We start from the raw sequence: 15,709 nt of genomic DNA, 5'->3' as shown, positions 1-15,709 counted from the left end.
GGCCCTTCTACGTTCCTTGCGTGAACGCGAATGCTTCGTGCACCGGAGTGCTTTTTCCATATCACATTAGAGGCCAAAAGAGAAGTAATCTGCAAATAGGACAGCCTAATCATCAATTACTCCATTGCTATATCATAAAACTGTGCCATTGGCCAATGAAAGAGCTCTGTTACTGCCTATAGTTCCAAGACTATGGTCAAATAAAACTTATATCAGAAGGTTATATCATATTATATAATTTGCAGAAGCAGAGCAGCGTGTACGTAGTCTATCTTCATTGTATTTGTCATAATCATATTTAACTTGCCAGAATTTCCAAGGAACTCAATCTCAATTTTCGTTGATCAATAAAATCCCTCCTCAGCAATGAAAGGTGTAACATTTTCAAGGGGAGATTGGATAAAAGAGAACATTATCCACTATCAGAGCACAATAAACAGTTACGAAACACACCAAGTGCTTATTACTTCCTCCCTTCCAATTTATGTGATGAAATTTGACTTATCACGAAGTTTAATAAATAATATTAAAACTAATTATCTTAAACATGTCATGATATTTCAGTGGCTATTACCATTAAAGGTGAAAATATAATTAAATTATTTTTAAATCTGATGTATCATTCTTTTTGTAACGGACAAATAAAAAAACAATACAACATAAAATAAGACAAAGGGAGTACTGTAAAATTAATGCTTCTCGCCAAACATAGTAAGTAGTGTTTAGTAATGCCTATCTCTGTCTTTGATGTGCGTACACTCTATCATCCCCAGACCTCACTTGAGATTTTACTGGGTTGTTGTTGTTGTATCTCTGTCTTTGCTGGCTGATACTCTGATAACAACAATTGCTGAGACTGTTAAGTACAGAGGTGTTACCAGAATGCAATGGCCTCACCTTCACAGCAGTAAAACAATAATCTCAGGGAACATGAAGAGTTGAGTAGACCAAATTGAAAGAATCAATGACAGAATTAACAATAGCATAGACCAAAAAGGAAGAACTGATTAGTAAATCCTCAGCGCGAGTCTTTTGAATATTTGACATCACCCTAGTTACAATGTTCTCAAAGATTGAATCGATCTGGTTACTGAAAGTACCCTTGTTTAACAGTTTTGTGATGCAAAATAAATAAGAAGTCATACAAAGAGGATCAAAGCTACAACTGTTGGAAGAATTCAAAAGCAAAAGGTAAGAATACATGCCGCATAAGCACTAGGATGTGTGTTCTACATTGTCAATTTCATATGGTAGTAATAGCACGGGCTAGCCACTTTTCAGCTCATGTAATTGCAAAAAGGCCACTGTCATGGAGTTTCAAATTCCACAGGTGAAACTACATGACAGTTTGGACTCTATGACAGTGACTATTTTTCAATCACCGGCGCTGAAATGTGGCTATTTGTGAATCTTATCCTTTCATATGCAAAACAAATAACACAGAGAAGTCAACTTGAGGAATCCTCAGGCATTCTCACTCAAAGTGCCTCCACAGCCAAATTTCATGGATAGCTATCCAGAATCCATGGCCAAGCTTTCTTACAAATGTGATTTGAAGGAGAGTAACACCAAGTAATTGTCATGTAATTTGGCGCAGACCTGAACAGAAGCTTCTTGCAATTGTTATTTTAAGCAACACTTCTTTTCTTTTTAGGCTGCTTTCTCTTAGTGCTGCTCTATTTCAATAACAAAGCATGCATTGCCAGTGGGCTTCTTTTAAAAAGCTGTTATCTATATGAGTTTCCAACAATACAATCATTACAGCTCTAGTTGCGCTAAATAAGCTTCGCATGCCCACAGGACAGTGAGAGAAGATACTGTCCCAAGATAAACTAAAGACCTTCCACTTCTCTGCCTAGCAATGCAGAGGAGAAGCTCCAAATTAATTAGGAATTTAGTAATACTATCATATGGCAGAAAGTGGTTGAGGTTTCAGCCAACAGGAAAAAAGGAGAATGGAATTATGGAATATGCTGTGGTGATTGAGATATGCATTCATACAATCAATAATTCAGGGAAAGGAAACTAAGAAATTTCTGCTATTTCCTTCAACATTTACAACAACATCTCAGCGCAAGGAAATGGAAACATTCTCTATTTTAAGTTTTAATTGATTGATAGTAACAAAGAAAAAGAATTGCTCTAACTTGCATATCTTACCAAAAAGAATTATCTCTTAGCACCTATTTTTTAAAGGCATAAACACCTCGCGCATCTCATTCGTAAAAGGTAGCATGTAGCTCTCTTAACACTTTGGTTCAGACCATGACAGGATAGTGTATTAAAGACCTAGCTTACACAAAAACCAAGATTGTTCTAGTAAATCAGGTCAATATCCGACAGTTATCCCTATGATATAATTCAAATTAAGTTCCAGTACTACAATACAACAAACGTAAGACGTGTTAACTAAGAGAAGCCATTTGCTACCAATACTCCAATACCAACAGAGGCGCTTCACAGGATTAAGAGAACAGAAGGCCTAGGCAGCTGCATAACATAGTACGACGACTGAATAATGTACAGTAATCTCCAATTAGGAAAAGACTGGATATCATACGGATGATGAGTCCATTTAGACGATGGTTAAGTAGCACTAACATATTTGGACACATAAGCTGATTTTATGAAATATACTTCAGACGAAACATCAGGTTCTCTTTTACTTTTTACATCCACGGACTACCTCATTTTCCCAGAAATGTGCATTAGTTATTGCTTGTTTGGCCAAGCTTTTAGAAATCCAAAAGTACTTTTTTTAATTAAGAAAAGTGCATATTTTAGAGAGTTGAGGTGTTTGGCCAAGCTTTCAAGAAAAAAATAACAACTTTTGAGTAGTAGCAGAAGCTACTTTTTAGTAGCTATCCTTTCCCCGGAAGCACTTTTGGAAACTTGGCCAAGTATAAATTGTTGTGTAATATTGGCAAAAGTGCTTTTCAAATTAACTAGCCAAACACGAACTGCTACTTCTTGAAAATACTTTTTGAAAAGCACTTCCGACAAAAAAGCACTTTCCAAAATAAGCAGATTTTGAAAGTTTGGCCAAACAGGCTATTAGAGACAACCAATGCCAAATTTCATACGACTAGGGGTGTTCATTAGTCGGTTGGGTATGGTATTTTCAATGTTCGGTTTCTTAAAATGTTATACCAATACCAAACCTAATAAAATTTGGTGTGGTTCGATTTTTTTCTTTTCGGATCGGTAACTTCAGTTTGTTCGGCTCGGATAAAGAATTCTAACTTTCTTTTTTGTCTTTAAGGGTGAGTGGATGGTAGAACAGAAAGGAACCAGAAGAAACCTTCACCAATTTGAGAATACAAAACCAAAAATATAATAGGGAAATAATTGTTAATAAGTACACTTCAACGTATACTTTAAAGTATGAACGTAACTTCAAGGCACTTTATCACCACAATTCTTCATTTCTCAAATTTGGTGTAGAGTGGACACTTCAGCATGACAAGATGAACAATGAAAGTAATCAAATTGGATAGAAATCAAAAACCAAGCATCAACTCTGACGGAGTGAATGGAACGATTTATGAAGTTGGAAATTAAAAGAAAAAACTAAGGGTAAGGCAGTAAAATTTTAGCCCTTTTATATTATTGTTATACTCCCTCCCCACCCTAATTTATGTGAGGATGTTTGACTGGGCACAAAGTTTAAATAGAAAAAGAAAGAGCCATAGAAATTTCTGCGGCTATAAGTCATCTCATTAAGGGTAAAGTGAAAAGTTTAAAGTTAAATTGTTACTAAATATAGAAAGGTGTAATTCTTTTTGAGACTGGCTAAAAAGGCAAGAGTGCCACATAAAATGGGACAGAAGAGTAATAGGATATATGTGTATTGTCAATGTAACTATGTATTTCGATACAGTATTCGGTATTTCATTTTGTTTTTTCTTTCTAAAAAATCGAATACCGTACCAAATACCAAAAATTTTAAAAGCTTAAATCAAGTAATGTACCGAATACCAAAATATCGAAATTATGCACCCCTACACATGACTAAGGCATCAAAAATGAAATAAAGCTGAAACCAAAACTAAAGTTGATATAGTGAAGTAATTTTTCTAGAATTCATCCCAAACTTGCTTGCATCTGAATCTCAATTAACAGTCAGTTTTTCTTTTCTTTTTGGGGCCCCATTTTCACTTTAATACCAATGTATCATGACAAAAGGAGCCATACCATGAAAGTCAGGGAGAGGGTGGTGGAGGTGAGGGTGAGGAAGACGACGTCTATTTCCGACAATCAGTTTGGGTTCATGCCAGGTCGCTCCACTACGGAAGCTATCCACCTTATAAGGAGGTTGGTGGAACAGTACAGGGATAAGAAGAAGGATCTGCACATGGTGTTTATTGACTTGGAGAAAGCGTACGACAAGGTTCCTAGGGAGGTGCTCTGGAGATGTCTTCAAGCTAAGGGCGTGCCGGTAGCCTACATAAGAGCGATCAAGGACATGTATGATGGAGCTAAGACTAAGGTTAGGACTGTGGGAGGCGACTCAGACCATTTCCCGGTTGTTATGGGATTACACCAAGGCTCTGCGCTTAGCCCGTTCTTATTTGCCTTGGTGATGGATGCATTGACACACCATATTCAAGGGGATGTGCCATGGTGTATGCTATTTGCTGATGACATAGTTCTAATTGATGGGACGAGGGCCGGTGTTAACGCGAGATTGGAGGTTTGGAGACAGACCCTCGAGTCTAAGGGTTTCAAATTGAGCAGGTCTACGACAGAGTACCTGGAGTGCAAGTTTAGCGCTGAGCCGAGGGAAGTAGGCAGGGACGTGAGGCTTGGATCACAGGTCATCCCGAAGAGAGATAGCTTCAAGTACCTTGGGTCGATGATTCAGGGGGACGGAGAGATCGACGAGGACGTCACTCACCGTATAGGGGCGGGCTGGATGAAATGGAGGCTTGCATCTGGGGTTTTGTGTGACAAGAAAGTGCCACTGACACTCAAAGGTAAGTTTTATAGAGTTGTGGTTAGACCGGCCATGTTGTATGGGGCAGAGTGTTGGCCGGTTAAGAACTCACATATCCAGAAGATGAAGGTAGCGGAGATGAGGATGCTGAGGTGGATGTGCGGGCACACTAGGATAGACAAGATTAGGAATGAAGATATTCGGAAGAAGGTGGGTGTGGCCCCTGTGGATGACAAGATGCGGGAAGCAAAGGCTCAGATGGTTCGGACACGTGCAGAGGAGAAGCCTTGATGCGCCGGTAAGGAGGTGTGAGCGGTTGGCCGTGGTGGGTACGAGAAGAGGTAGAGGGAGGCCTAAGAAGTATTGGGGAGAGGTGATCAGGCAGGACATGGTACGAATGCGGATTTCCGAGGACATGGCCCTTGATAGGAAAGTCTGGAGGTCAAGCATTAGGGTTGTAGGTTAGGGGGTAGTAGAACTTTTCTTACTTCTTTCCGGGGGTGAGGCGGGGTAGGATTAGGGTTGGCCTTAGACGGCTTGCAGTTTATGTTGAATACACACTATACTTGATGTTTATCTAAGCCCCGGGCCTGGTTACTGTTATTGCATGTCATCCATCTTTTGATTGTTATGCTTCTGTTACTATTACGATTTCTACTGGAGTTTGTCTTTTCTTGTTTTTCTTATTTCCATCTTTCTGAGCCGAGGGTCTATCGGAAACAGCCTCTCTGCCCTATCGGGGTAGGGGTAAGGTCTGCGTACACATTACCCTCCCCAGACCCCACTTGGTGGGATTTTATTGGGTAGTAGTTGTTGTTGTTGTTGTTGTTGTATCTTGACAAAAGGCAATGGTATACGGCTCCTATAATAACTGTCAACAGGTACATGTTACATGTAGAAACATCATGGTCACACTTGTCAAAGCTGAAGAATGTGCTTTTCCAAGACAGAATGAACATTTTAGTCCCAGTCACCAGGACAGGGCAACACAAGAAAAGAAGTCTCAAGTCAAATATAATTGAGGAGCAAAATTATCCTAGAGCAAAGACAACAGAAAAAGAAATTTCAGAGCAAGCACGAAGTGTACTAACCTGACAGAGATAAGCATTCAAAAGTTTAAATCTCATTTACTTCTCTTTAAACAAGCACAGTTTGATTGAAGATGAGACGCGCCTGAATTTTCAGTATTCATAGCTCAATGATGGACCATCAGCTATGAAAAGTAAAAAAGCAGTAATAAGTCTGAGAAGAGCATGGAAACGAAAGTGCAATATTATCAAGGAACTGAATAAACCTACTAGACAATCAATGCTCCGCAGCCACTGTCTCCACTATAAAGACTTCTCTTCTAGCTTCTAGTTTTCATGTATAAATCATACACCTCGGGTATCTTAGCCCTGAAAGGCAGCACATATTTCTCTAGAAACTGCGATTCAGTACGTGTGACAACAGTGTACAGACTTAGCTTCCGTTCTATCAGCTCGTTTTCTTTAAGAATCTTGAAGATTTCATTCCTTGGTATGATCCTCTTCTCCAAGCTTAACTTTAAAAGTGGTGCATGAGAAGCAAGATAACTAGATTCATACCCCAATTCCATCATAAAAAACTCCAATGTGCGTCTTATCTTATCCTCTGATGTAGTCAAACAGTAAGGAAGATTTCGCACCATTGCGCAGATATCAGAATCAGACCATCCAAAACTCCGGAAAATATCTAATTTCCTTTCTAATTTCGATTCATTAAGTGACACGAGTACTTCAATGCCATGAAGAAACATCCGCGACCCCCGAGGCATATGAAAGTCCTTTTCCAGTCGATGCACTACTCTCTCGAGCCACTCAGATTTAATAAGCAGATACCTAGGATGCCTATGAAAAGCCATCACAATATCCACCCGTGAAATCCCAAGATTTTGCAACAATGATATATTGGGTGGTAATACTTTTGATAGATTACTAGAAAGTAACCTAGGCTCCTTCTTAACAACCGTAGCTACAGAATCAAGACTACACAATAACTCCTGGAGATAAACAAGATTAGGCTTTAAAATAGTATGTAAACCTTTTTTCAAGAGATCGCTTTTTTTAATAAAACGATCAAGGTCAGACAGATATGCCAAGTTCTTGTAAAACCTTAATTTTGGGTTTAAGGGTTTTGTCAATATTACAAAACAACAATTCAGGGGAAGAAGAGACAAGGGTTTTGACCTGGGCTTTGTTCATACCCATTTTGTGAAAGAGATCAAGTAACAAATGTGGCTCGTAGTTTCGGGTTCTCGAACGAGTTACCTTGGAGCTCGTAGAAATGGCTTCTTCTGTTGAGAACTCAAGTGAGTTCACCAGGAAATCCACCACTACATTGGCGCGTGAAGTCGCTGCAGCTGTAGAGAAAAGGAGCTGAAATCTGATGTAACAAATGGGAAAGAGATGCTTTTTTGCGCCATTGTTAACAAGTCCAAACATCAGTGCAAAAGCGAACTCTTCGTTCGCAGGCAGTAGCGCAGGTTTATTAGTCACTTCCCACAACCCTCGAGTATTTCTAACGCGAGTCAAAACTTTAGTAAAGAAGAAATTGGGATTTTTAAAAAATGATATTTGGAATTTGAATTATGTTTGGATATGGATTTCACTTGAAAAAATATTACTATAATTTTTTGAGTGAAAAAATGATACAGAAATTAGAGACTTAGCTCGAAGGTAGCTTAAGTGAGTGGAAGCCATTCTGGCGGGAAAGTTTGTTAGATTTTAGTTTAATTTCCAATTCCCTTTTATTTCATTTTCAACATACTTCACACGAGATTAGTTAGGAGTATAAAGTGACTAACACTGCATTGTAATTTCATTGAGTAATGACTAATTAGATTTTTCCCTTGTATCTCCTCTCTTCTCTCTCAACCTCTCTTCTCTGTCTTTATTCCCTGAATATCTCTTCTCCTCTGATCTTCTTTCCCTCTGCTTCTCTTCTCTGATTCTTCTCTACACTCGATACCAATAATTTGGTATCAAAGCTCGAAAAGTCGTGGATATGGTAACTGGCAATCCAGCTATGGATTTACTAAAACAGTACGAGAATTTGAGAGCTCGACAATTAGATCTTCGAGTTGTGATAGAGCAAATGCAACAAGAATTTGCGCGAGGATATGGATCGGAAGCAGGCAGAGCTTATCCAAATACTTAGTTCACTCAAACATTCAATTGATGAAACGCATTTACACCTACAATCGAGTAAGTGGCTGAGAATCACAGGCATTTTCAGAAATTGGAAGACAAATTGAGCGAAAAATGGGTAAAATCTGAAGCGTCATGTGAATACTACTGCAAGTCGTGCTCTATTTTTTTATTCTAGTGCGAGGTACTATCGCCTAAAACATAAAGATCTCTGCTTGTGTTGGAAGTGCTTCAAAAATAGTAAGTTTAACCTCAAAACTTCTCCTTCAGATTCTGTCCTCATAGAGAGTGCTGAAGTTTTGGAGGATATATGTTTAAATGTGCTTTTTATGGAAAATGAAAGTTATAATGATATAGACTCTTTGGAAGACACATTCATGGCTGAACTTTTCATGGAAAATGAGAGCTGGAATATTGCTCACAAGGTGCTTGATAAAATGCCAAAACCGGTTTATGGTGTCGTTGAGAGTGATTTAGATGCTTTAGACGACATGTGTTTACCTGCACTTTTCAATGAAGCTGAGAGGATAACTAATGCTCACAAGGTTTTCGATGGGATGACAGGAAGAGATCATGTCAAGGTAGTACATGTGTTCATAATAAATAAAAGCAAGTTCTCTCTTGTTTTAGTTGGAAATGAGATGGTTGTTCCTCTATGGGATCCAGGAATAGGTTTGACTGCTTTGACTTGTGTGAAGTTAGCTAGTCAGACAAATGATGTTAGAGAAAAATTGAGGGATTTTTCTAACAGATTTTGCTTGCCTCGATCTTCTGATAACATGAGGAGAGTGTGGGATACTGGATGGCAGTTGTTTATGTATCCTAAGGTTGTGGATATTGAACTAAGAAACGTTGACTGCTGGGGAGAAGTTCTAAGGGCACTTTGCTATAAATTGCCTATGGATTTGTGGAAGCTAGTATACTGCAGATTAGAAAAAAGAGGTTATTTGATAATGTTTCTGGGATAAAAGTCAGTGAATTCACTGCCTCTTAGGAAGATGGAGCCAAACATGTTCTTATAAGCAAGATAAAAATGATTGCACTTACGTTTGATATGGTTCTAATGACATTCTGCTACAAATTGCGTATGGTTCCTGAACTTCAAGAGGCTAGTTTTGGACTTTTAGCTGGTATAATAATAGCTTTTGTACTTGGAGATTTGTTGACAATGGAAGGTTATAGCAATCTGGTTGTGGCCTTACCTGAAACTACAGTCACAGAGGGAGCAAGGCTATGTGGTCCTTCTGTTGTGTATATTGATTTTGTTTGTCCAGGTACTGTCATTCCAACATATAACCTTTTGAACATTGGTAAAGGAGACCTCTCCTTACACTTAATAGTGTTGTCCATGAAGGAGAATGTGTTACTTTGGGACTCAATTTTGCAACTTACATTGCATGATGACTCAAAAGAGCTAGCATCAATTGGTTTGTCTGCACACAAATGGTCAATGAGTGAGTGTAAAATCCAGAAGGCTTCTCAAGGAAGGAGTGTAGTCATGGCTAGAAACGTGTCTACTACTGGAGCAAAGGTTTCCTTAGAAGGATATATTCTTCTCTGTGAGGAACCATACTTCAACATCTCTCCAACTCCAGGAATAGTGCATCATGGGTTTTTAAGTTACCAAGGGCATCTCTTACCTATGGACTCTATTGGTCTGTGAAACTGTGGGATATGATTGGAGGGACTGCTGGTCAAGAATACAAGAGGTTATAATTGATAAGGAGGGAACTCACAGAGAGTTATTAGTGAATTCGCCAACAAAAGGTAAAATTAAATTAGGGACATTTAGTCTGGGGGCATTTTGGAAGGCTGCATTTGCGAGGAATTTGATTACAATATCTAGAGTTGAGATGGTTGGACTACATATTTTTTTTGTCAAACACCAATGATTCTGCTAGTTTAAGAGATGGTGTTGTGCATGGTTTGTATTTCACTTTTGACCCAGGTGGTATATTGATTGGCCTAGAGAACCAAGCTGTTAGGTAGCATTTCCAAAAACTGCAACATTTAAAGAATTTACACCAGCACACATGCAACTTCTCTGGATATGTGATATTATTCTTCCCTATTCCCTCATATAGTACAGCACTAGAAAGCAAATGCAACGCTAATGATGTTCATATTATTCTTCTCTTAGTGAAGAAACTTGCACTATACTTTCTACATAAGCAACTAGACATCTTCTATTGGTCTATGTTTAAAATTAATATAGAGGAGCATTGTCTCCTTGCTATGAAATTGAGTTACTTGCTTGCTGCAACACCTGGAATTCAAGGTCTTCCACATCAATTTCCGTTTGATCCAAGCGGCTCCTTCATGTTGTTCTGTTACTTGAGTGATTCTAGAGCAATGTTGATGTTTCTACACCAAATGATTATACAATTGAGCTGGAAAGTATATTCCTATCGCAGAAAGGTGGACTTTCCTATTGAGATAACCATTAAGGAGTGGAGCAAAGCTTTTGGATGGGACATATACTATCCATTCTCCTTGTATCAAGATCTAACCAAAAGTAATCGGCTTCTGCGTGCTAAGCTTGGAGAACATTTTTTTGAAATTTCCTTTTGATCCTGGTGGCCCCAGTTCTATATTTACCATCCTTGAGGACAAGGATGCTGTTCAACAGGGGAGTATTGATACAGAAATTAGAGACTTAGCTCGAAGGTAGCTTAAGTGAGTGGGAGCCATTCTGGCGGGAAAGTTTGTTTGATTTTAGTTTAATTTCCCATTCCCTTTTATTTCACTTTCAGCATACTTCACAGGAGATTAGTTAGGAGTATAAAGTGACTAACACTGTATTGTAATTTCATTGAGTAATGACAAATCAGATTTTTCCTTGTATCTCCTCTCTTCTCTCTCAACCTCTCTTCTCTGTCTCTATTCCCTGAATATCTCTTCTCCTCTGATCTTCTTTCCCTCTTCTTCACTTCTCTGTTTCTTCTCTACACTCGATACCAATAATTTGGTATAAAAAAAAAAAAAATACTATTTTCTAAAAAACTTGAATTTTTGGTTTTTGAAAAACTCATTTTCGAAAAATCGCCAAGAACTTATAAATTTTTACGGACAAATATGTTTTTGATTTTTTTTTGAAAAAATAGAAAAAATCTATGGACAAACGGGTTCTAAGTACGAAAAACAGTTATATATGCTCATATATAAAAATTTACCCCACGTATTTATATCAAATTAATAAATATGAGACATATATCTTGTATGTGCTTAAGTGATATGCTTTTTAATTAATTTATTAAATCTTAGAGTTAATTATTTAGTTTGGTAGTTTAAAAGCACCACTGTCCAGATGAAAAAGTATGGTTATCCAATATATTAAATTTGCCTTATATCCTAACGAAAAAGATACTTGGAGGCGGGGCAGATTTAGGGATGGAAGGGGTTTACCCAAACCTCATTCGTCGAAAAATTATATTGTATATAGGGGTGGAGGCAGAAGTCGAGTTCGGCCAAACCCAGTAGCTTTTGTTCTAATAATGTATTTGCATTAATAAATTTATTAAACATATATAAATATTAAATTTAGAACCCAGTCACTAGCACATGAAGTCGGCGTTCTAAAATCTAGAACCCATAAGATTGAAATCTTGGTCACGTCTCTGATTGTACATATAAGGCTAAATCGATTTTGTGCATCTGTAATATATTTTGAATCGTCTTAACACAGCCCAAAAGCATAGCTTAATGGTCAAAGAGGTTCAAAACTTTTGTGAGCTTATTGGTTCAACCTTTGCCACTGTACACAGGACGCAACTAATTCATTTACAAATCAAACCTAATAAAATTACCCATAACAAAATAAAATAAAAAAGATTTACTCATTTAGAGCCTGTTTGGCCAAGCTTTTGGGAGGTTAAAAGTACTTTTTAAAAAATTTAAGTTGTTTGGCCTAGACGGAGAAGTACTTTTGGCCAGCAACAGAAGCAGTTTTTCTGCTTTTGGGAAGAAGTAGAAAATTCTAGCTTCTTCCAAGAAGCAGAAGCAGAAGCAGAAAATTAATTTATTTAAGACAAAACTATCCTCACCACAAATTTATATTTTCCAAATTGTCCCTTGCTGATTTAAGCTTTTTATTTTCTTTTTTGTTTTTAGTCTCTACTATTCTTTTAAAATTAGAGATATCATATACATGAATCATGTGGATTATCAATTTATAGTAATTTATGAAATAGACTTCCAATTCATACTGAATGATGTACTTTAATTACTCAAATCATCATGTAAACAATAAGTAATTATACTAGATAATATTATTGCTTTGCTATAAATATATATGTTATATTGGTTTAAATCTTTAACATGTATGTTTACTTTATGTTTTATATTTTAATTAAATAAAATAAAAAATAGTAAAAGTCTCTTACAATAAATAGTGAATTTATTTTTCTCTTTAAAATAATTATTATACCTTGATACTATCCTGTTTGGTAATTTGAAACTCAAAAGTACTTTTTAGAAAGATTGACCAAACACAATTTGCTTATCAAATGTTGTAAAATGTACTTCTTAAATGAATTGGCCCACAAACTGTTTTTTTTTCTTCTTCCAAAAGTACTTTTTGAAAAAAATACTTCTGAAAAAAGTACTTTAAAAAAAAACAGTTTTTGGCAGCTTGGCCAAATGGGACTGGGAAGAGGGAAAAAAACAAAAAAGGTGCCAATCTGGTCGAGTTGAAATACTTTTTTAAAAATCTAACGCTGAGCAACATGGATTACCGGAGTATTGCTTGAAATTTGAATCCAAAATGTCTTCAAAGTAAAGGTTGTATATATTTTGGGTAAAACCAATAAATCAAACTGAAAAATAATATTATTGTTATGAACAATAAAAGAAAAAGAAGAGTATTGCAGAGAAAACTAGGAAGGTAACTCTTATTAATTTGGGATGAATCACAATGGAATAGAACCCCTATATTTATAGGGAAAAGTGACTTAGCCACCAAGTAACAAAACCTAAAATCTCTCTAAAATATAGACATTCACCATAAATAAAATTCTATTTATAACACTCCCTCTTGAATGTCTATTCAACAGATAATGTGCCTCGTTAAAACCTTAACTAAAATAAAACCCAGTGGGAGAAAAATTCTAGAGAAGGAGAAAGAGTACACATATTTAACAATACGCCTTTTGGTTAAAAACCCTGCAAGGAAAACCCAGTGGGACAAAGCTTTGTAAGGATAAAAGAGTACAACGCGTATTAACTCCCCCTGATGAGAGCATCAATTCACATCCTTGAGCCTTCGCATTCCAATCTTGTGCACTAGCTTCTTGAATGTTGATATCGATATAGATTTGGTGAACAAATCAGTCATATTATCACTTGAATGAATATGTTGCACCTTGAAATCACCATTCTTGTATATATGTAATCTCTTCATATAATATCGTGGAATAGCCTTCTCAATATCTCTATAGAGGCAACCTCGCTATCACATTATCATGCTTATAGTTATAGCAAGATACATATGTGCGCAAATAGCACTTTGGATATGGTACTTCAGGACCAAGAATTGTATATGCTTCAAGCGATTTAAATCCTTCAAGGATTGTCATATAAGTTAAGTCATATAATAGACTTTAATTAGATCCATATCAAGTTTTCATGTCATGTTAGGCAAATAAGATATCAAATACTAATTGCACATACCATTGACTTTATACTTTTAAGTATTTGAACTACATGTCTTTCATATGAAACCAATTCTATTCGAAATTGTTTCTCCAGACTTAAGATCCTCATATATATTTAGCGCTATCATAGATGTCATCGACGAACATTTTATATCGGTTCTAATATTTTTTCATAAAGACATGACATAGAGATCTCTTCATTCATATTTTCAGGTACCTGAATCTCTCTTGAGATTTTATGAAGTATTATGTCATGTGATCTTCTAAATCACTTGCCTCCTTTATTATGATCATTTTGATCATTTGCTCATCTTCTTTATCAAGAAGTTTATTTGAAACCGATTTGTCTATATGCTTTAATTGTACCATAGACTTTGTCCTTCTATGACTTAATAGGAGCATTTGCAATGAGAATATAATTACTTTCTTTGGGTCAGCAAATGCGTCTGGCATGCTTTGCAATATATTATAAATGAATTATCTTTTTATGAACTTCAAGTTCATAGTATTTTTTTCGAGGATCTAAATGTACAAATGATAATTCATTCCACGTAACATTTTCTCAACTGTTTATCATATCTCCCCTTCATGTTAGAAAAACTAACTTGTTTCCTCAACTTTGAGAACCCATCTTTGTGCGTTATGGTGTTAATCAAAATATACACCCATATCAATAATAATAAGATGGAATTATTTGGTTCCTAACCCTGAATCACTTGATAGGGGAGAAAATAATTTACTTTGGTATATAACGTATATCAAACTGATATAGATAACTTTGTTCTCATAAATAATTGTTTAGCTATTAAGTGGAGGCACTCAATAAATCATTTTGCTAAACCAACTGTGATGTAAACCAACTTATCAAGATGAACTGTCTTGAATAGAAATCTGGAAATTATGCTCTAAATTAAATTATTGAGCAAGTTACCTCGCAAACATCAGGTTGCGGGTTAATAATAATCGCACATGTAACCATCTCATAAATGCATCTTATGTGGTATAAATGGCAGGTGAATGGACCCATATTCACCTTTGATATTTCCAGTATTCATGGGATTCAATCCCAATTTTAGTTGGTCTGTTAATTAATGAGAACAACATAAGAGAGTTCGTACAGAATTTTCTAGTTCTTTAATATTTACCCATGTGAATTCTCTTTTATTTTTGCACATCATACCTAAATTAACATGGCTAAACCAATTACGCCAACTGAATAAATTATCAATATTGATAAAGTTCAGACTTACACCACGACGTATGCAATTATCAATAAACTCCAAGTTTATTATGATTATGATATGGGTTTTTATATTAATAAATATCCACCTTAATGTGGTATTCTTTTATTTGTGTAGTACAAACTGAAGAATAAAACGGGTAACTTTTCACATACATATTACCTCGTTACAAGTTGTAGTAATAGAATATATTAAATCTTTCATTTATTTATAGTCTCAATATAACAAACCGCTTTCGCGAATACTTTAGAAACTCAATTAAGTTTCTTTGAGACTTACTACAACACAATGTCTTATTGATAATCAATTTTAGTCCTCCAAAATAGTAATAATTGGCTCTTCCAGAGCTCTCAATTAATTTGGTACTACCACATATTCGTCAACATCTATATAGTGAATATCTCTTTTAAAAAGAAAGTTATACCATTATGGTCATGATCAAAATTATATGCAAGATTTGTTTCTTGCATTAATGTTATCCTTTAATAATGTGATAACCCGAAAGGTCATCACTCGTTTTGAAAGTAAATTGTGTGTTCCGAGGCCTTAAAATCTCCTTTTTACCTTACCTCGATTTGCGTGCACAGTCCGGACGTGTATCCGGAAAGCCATTATGTGAAAATCTGTGAAAAATAATAAATTTTGCTTTTAAAATGAATTTAGGTTGACTTTGGTCAATATTTTGGGTAAACGGACCTGGACCCGTGATTTGAC

General features: G+C 36.2%; 1 protein-coding gene across 1 annotated transcript; it reads right to left on the bottom strand.

The window, feature by feature from the left end:
* On the bottom strand, nt 580–7,479 carry LOC109223209. Its single transcript, XM_019387428.1, has 2 exons — nt 7,225–7,479; nt 580–897 (listed from the first exon to the last, which is right to left on the bottom strand). Exons 1-2 carry the CDS (start codon nt 7,396–7,398, stop codon nt 733–735), a joined length of 339 nt encoding a protein of 112 aa, XP_019242973.1. The 5' UTR covers nt 7,399–7,479; the 3' UTR covers nt 580–732.

Source organism: Nicotiana attenuata, chromosome 3 (assembly GCF_001879085.1).
Source record: "Nicotiana attenuata strain UT chromosome 3, NIATTr2, whole genome shotgun sequence".
Lineage (NCBI taxonomy): Eukaryota > Viridiplantae > Streptophyta > Magnoliopsida > Solanales > Solanaceae > Nicotiana > Nicotiana attenuata.
The sequence above is the reverse complement of the archived record's forward strand: the minus strand, read 5'-3'. Positions and strand labels throughout refer to the sequence as shown.